Raw genomic sequence first — 4,924 nt, 5'->3', positions numbered from 1 at the left:
CTAAATTTTCGGTTTAAGACATGAATATTTCCATCTGTTATCTGCTGAAATATTACAAATGAGCCTTTTTCACATTTTGCAATTATTTGAACCTAGTCGTAAAATTAGTTTCGTAGAAGACACATTTTGAACTACCCTTTTAGCGATTCCAATTAATCACTTAAGCTGTTTCTTTCTTTTTTTTATGTATCAAGTTAGATATTCGAAAAAATGTGCACACGATCGCAACAAATATACACCGTGTGTATCACCTTTCAAGCAATCTAACAGGGAGGAGCAGACGCACTTTTACGCTGTTTGGTGACAAGGGAAAGTGGAGAGCGAGAAGGTGATGAAGAAAAAAATGAGAAAGGGATGTGTGTGCATTATTCTGCATCCTTTTACTCTTCCTCCTCCTCTTCAGCCCGTCATCGATGATAAAAAGGCTTAGGAGGAGGAGGAGGATGCGTTTAAAAAAGTGGGCCTTTGTTGACAAATTTATGTCGGCTTCTTTGAGTGCCTGAGGCCATTCTGACACCCCGTGATTTATATACAGGGTACGCAGGCTAGTTGCTTGCTTACCTACCTACGTGTAAGGCATAAATAACACGATAAAAAGTGGTGTGATTAGGAAAAAGTGAGGAGGAAATTTATTGCAGTTAGCAGATGTAGCCAGAGTAAAAGTTGTAGAATTTCTCGATGCTACTACTACGCGTGCCGTGATATTTACAAAAATGCTATTGTTTTTAAATGATATTAAGTCTAAGGCAAGTTAATCTTCAGTACCATTTTGTGATTTAAAATAAAATGAAATACATTGTGCGACTTTAACGGTACTTCATGGTCACTCTTAGCATAGGTAATTACTGGCATTTTTCAGCTCTACTTTAATAACTTCTTAAATCCAAAGGATCTGCCATGACAAGGGCTTCTGTATTAAAACCCTTCATTTTTTGAGCGTTTTATTTGAGAAGAATAAACATAATAATATTCTATCCTATGAAAAGATACTTTTGGAGAAGCAAAAAAGATTTTTAGAGTTATATCCTATGAGCATTTTGGTTGACTGAACTAATGCTAGTAATTTTCAAACATATTCCAATATGCTTTAATGGAAAAACATTTTGAAATTTGTAATTCTTTACAACAATGGAAAAAAACAGCAAACTTATAAGGTTGAGAAGCGAAGGATTTATTACCTGCAGGTACGAAAATGGCACAATGTAAAGGTATTCTACTGCAATGGAGATTTCGCTATAAACTACTGCCAATGCTTTTGTTTAAATAGTTTTTACGTTAATTTTAATATTTGGATTGCCAGAACATACTACTTATACTTGAAAGATTTAGTTATTTGAAACTTTTTCCCTTTGCCAAAAGTAAATGTCCAAATTAAGTTAGATACCATTATAAATGTGGTGAAAGGGGTGCCCTTTTAAAATATCAGTGTGTTAAGCCTTATCTACTGATTAATTGATTATGAGCTACTTTGACACCCTGAGGTGTGCATGTATTTTTAGGGGTGAAATGTGCCACTTAACCAACTTTTTGGATTATTAAACGAGTAATAGTAAAAAGAGCCAATGGAAAATGGAATAATCATAATATGAGCTAATGGTTCATTTTAGTGACTTACTTGGAAGATGGACCACAAGCTCATTGGCGACAATAACTAGTGGCAAGTACACGAATCGTTCTAAGTATTGGCTTATACATACAATCATTGCAACAGCACCAATACTCTCGATTGTGCTTTAAACCGTTCTTTTGCTTCCTAAAATTTTGGGTAATGGCTCATTGATTGAACATAATGGATGCGTTTCCAAGTCGTCTGTTTGACAAACCTGCTCTCATCGCTTTCCAAAATGTGGATTCTGGCACCCCTTGTAAGATTTCCTATACAACATTTTGAAAAGTTACATTTACCAAACATGGACCATTTGCTTCAGAAAATTAATCAAATAAAAAATGGTAAGAATTAATACATCATGCTAAGGAGGCCTAATATTATTCTCGGCAGTACCAGTAATCGAGAACCAAGTGTCATTACTGATGGGGTAAATATGGTTTAAGGGGTGTTAAGAATAAACTTAAGGTGATTACTGTGAATGACCGAGCAGTTAACTTCCATGACTTTTTCTTTCATAATTATTTTGAAATCTTTGTGACATGCCATGAAGTGAGACAATGAACTTGCGCGTCTATTAATTTATTCTTGACATCTATCGTAACCGTAAAAACATGAAGTTTGATGCTGACTAACATGTGAAAAACTAGCCCTATTTTTGCAGCCTATGTTATACTACAAAACATATTTAACTATCCTCAGAGAGGGGGTTCCAAATCTATCCAACACCCCTCCTTCGGACATCACTTCATCACCAGAAGACTATTATCCTTTGTATGCCAGTGTGTGAGACCATAGATACAAATATTCTTTACTTACTAGATATCAAATAGTTATGGACCCATATTTTACAGGACACTAAACCTCCTCATGCGTCGCTGCGATAAGGAGAACGGCAGTCTTAGATGAAAGTTAGATAATGCTTTTTCTGATGGCCCACGAAAGGATTTGCTCTTTTAATAAAGACAAGTGTTGAAATTATGCTACATCGTCCACTGTATACCTTCAATGGCATAAGTCCAAATTTTGATCATCAATTTTACTTGGCAGAATAGCACAGCCTGGTAATTGTTTTGAGGTAAAAATGGACCTACCGTAGTCATGTCTTGTGGTTCTGGATATGCAGTACTTAGGAAAAAAGTATGACTTTCGGTGAATTCGTATCTCAGTGGAAAAGGATTACAGAATTTAAACCATGATCCTTGGTTACTTTGCTGTACATGTTACCTAAAATACTTCTGCCAAGTGACAAGCAAGCAAACTGAATTAACCTCCTGGTTGCAAAAAATGCTATTAGTCTGCTGATGCTTCAAATCCTTTACAAAACCTATAATATTTGTTAAATTCTGCATTAATGCAATAGTCTACACAAGCCAAGGGTCTAAATCAAAAGCAGAAGTGAAAAACAGTAAAATCATTTCGCATTAAAGTGGCAACCTAAATTTACACAATTAAAAATGTGCATTTATGGATAGGCTGTGCATACCAGATATCAGTATGGTTTTTTCACACGCTGCTCTACAACGCAAGGGTCACACCAACGAACTTTTCTCGTTAACTGTGCCCTTGGAGAACTATTTAAGTTTTAAGGTTGGTCTATAAATGCGGTAGAAAGCAGCGTCAAAAACAGGTATCAAATTCTAGCACTTAAAGTCAGGGTTTCTCTTTGGTGAAATTAGAAATCATATTTTAACTTGGACACTCTCTGCATTTGCCTCCCAGTTTAGTCACACTTAATTTTGTTGATAGCCCTAAGGGAAGTCAAGGGTATAAGCATGTCAAAAATTTCACTTTTACTGCATTTGAAGTAGAAAAAGCTAAATATTCCTAGCCAAAATTTAACAAATAAAATATAGTCAAACAATGGCATTAATTGTTTATATTTTTTCAAATTAAGCTAGATTGTTTTTCGTTTTTGTTATATGAAACCGGCATAATGGTTTTCTTAAATAGCCGCATAAACTTAAGTAGTTATGAATGAATTAGATCTTAGAATTTTGCCTTTTAAACTAACCGATCATGTGGCTGCTCAGTAAAATAAATAATTTCCGAATATAATGCAAAGTTTATTAAACATTATGAGCAGATATTACTGCAAGCGATTCAGGTAGCTTCACAACTCGCATAGCATAAAAAAACCGCCCAACATCAAAATAGGCAGACATTCTATCTAGAATATGGCGGTAAGATATTGGACGGACACAAATTTTGACGAGGTGTAGTGAGGAAGAAGGGGAATGGACAAAAATCTTTATCGTTTAGGATAAGGTTTTTATGACTGTCATGAACCATCCGCGTTCCTTTAAACTCCTGTCGCCTCACTCCCTCTTTTTCTACTATATCCACTCTTGCCGCGCAGTCTATGGTTGGCTGTGTGTGCTGTCACCGCTGCATTGCACTTTTTGCTTTACTTTGAGATGTTTCTTCAACATTCTAGTAGCTTCGTTCACGAACTATGGTTTTTATCCATAATGCCAAAAAATTTAGTAAAATTACGGATTTTTGTATTTAGCCAAAAATAAAGGTCGGTGGGCGGAACAAAGTAAATCTTTAATAGCAAAAACACTTTAGGTTACAAATGCGTTTACTTGATAACTCAAACATATTACAGAAATGCAACTTAGACTGCCACTTCGCGTATCCAAACGTCTTATTTTAGCTCAAGAGGTGACTGTTGCGAGTGTTCCAGACGAATGACCAAGTAACTTAAAAGGATTGCTGGTAAAACACGGGTGAAATGCAAAGGAAATGAGTTGTGAAATAGTCCTTAGCGCTTTATTTTGCTTCTCAATGCAGTTTTTCTGACGAATGACTGAAAGAATGCATCGCATTGACTTTGATGAGATGTATCAGTCGAGCATCTTAACTCTAACTAATAATCTGGTATGCACAGAGAATGGTAAACAAAGGAAATTTTTAAAACCAGACACATTCAGTAAGAATGAAAGATGCATTATTCTCATAAGTATGAAGTGAGTGAGGTGTCAAGGGAAAAAGTACACCTTTTATGAACTTAAGAATCTCAACGTTCAAGGACGGAATGTAGTAAGGAGATATCAGGTGACCAAAGGTTTGGGGCGGTTTTCCACAATTTATGGTAATTGTTGATGCAAAGCACTTAACTTTGTCTACAGAGGCTTGTGCTTGCCATGTACACGCATTTGTTTGATAGCCTGGAGTGGATTGCGCTGCAGATGCGATCGTCCATAGTAAACTGATCACCTGGCAAATGCTAAAAAAAATGACAGAATTTTACCTACCTCATGCATTTAGACAAAACTTGAAGGTGACAGAGAAAAACTTCTTTTGATTGTCAGC

The 4,924-nt window shown here is 35.8% G+C and overlaps 1 protein-coding gene across 1 annotated transcript in view; it reads left to right on the top strand. All coding sequences in view use genetic code 11, as the record gives it.

The window, feature by feature from the left end:
• The window catches only part of EGR_03719 (hypothetical protein), a gene marked incomplete at both ends in the record, with an annotated part of 10,376 nt that extends 9,327 nt beyond the window's left edge, over positions 1-1,049 (top strand). Inside the window, one exon of the mRNA XM_024492968.1 lies at positions 890-1,049. Coding sequence (XP_024352625.1) covers positions 890-1,049 — 160 coding nt within the window. The remainder of the gene's footprint in view (positions 1-889) is intronic.
• Between the last annotated feature and the right edge of the window lie 3,875 nt (positions 1,050-4,924).

Source organism: Echinococcus granulosus, assembly GCF_000524195.1.
Source record: "Echinococcus granulosus chromosome Unknown EG_S00020, whole genome shotgun sequence".
Classification (NCBI taxonomy): Eukaryota; Metazoa; Platyhelminthes; class Cestoda; order Cyclophyllidea; family Taeniidae; genus Echinococcus; species Echinococcus granulosus.
This window is presented reverse-complemented; position numbering and strand designations above follow the sequence as displayed.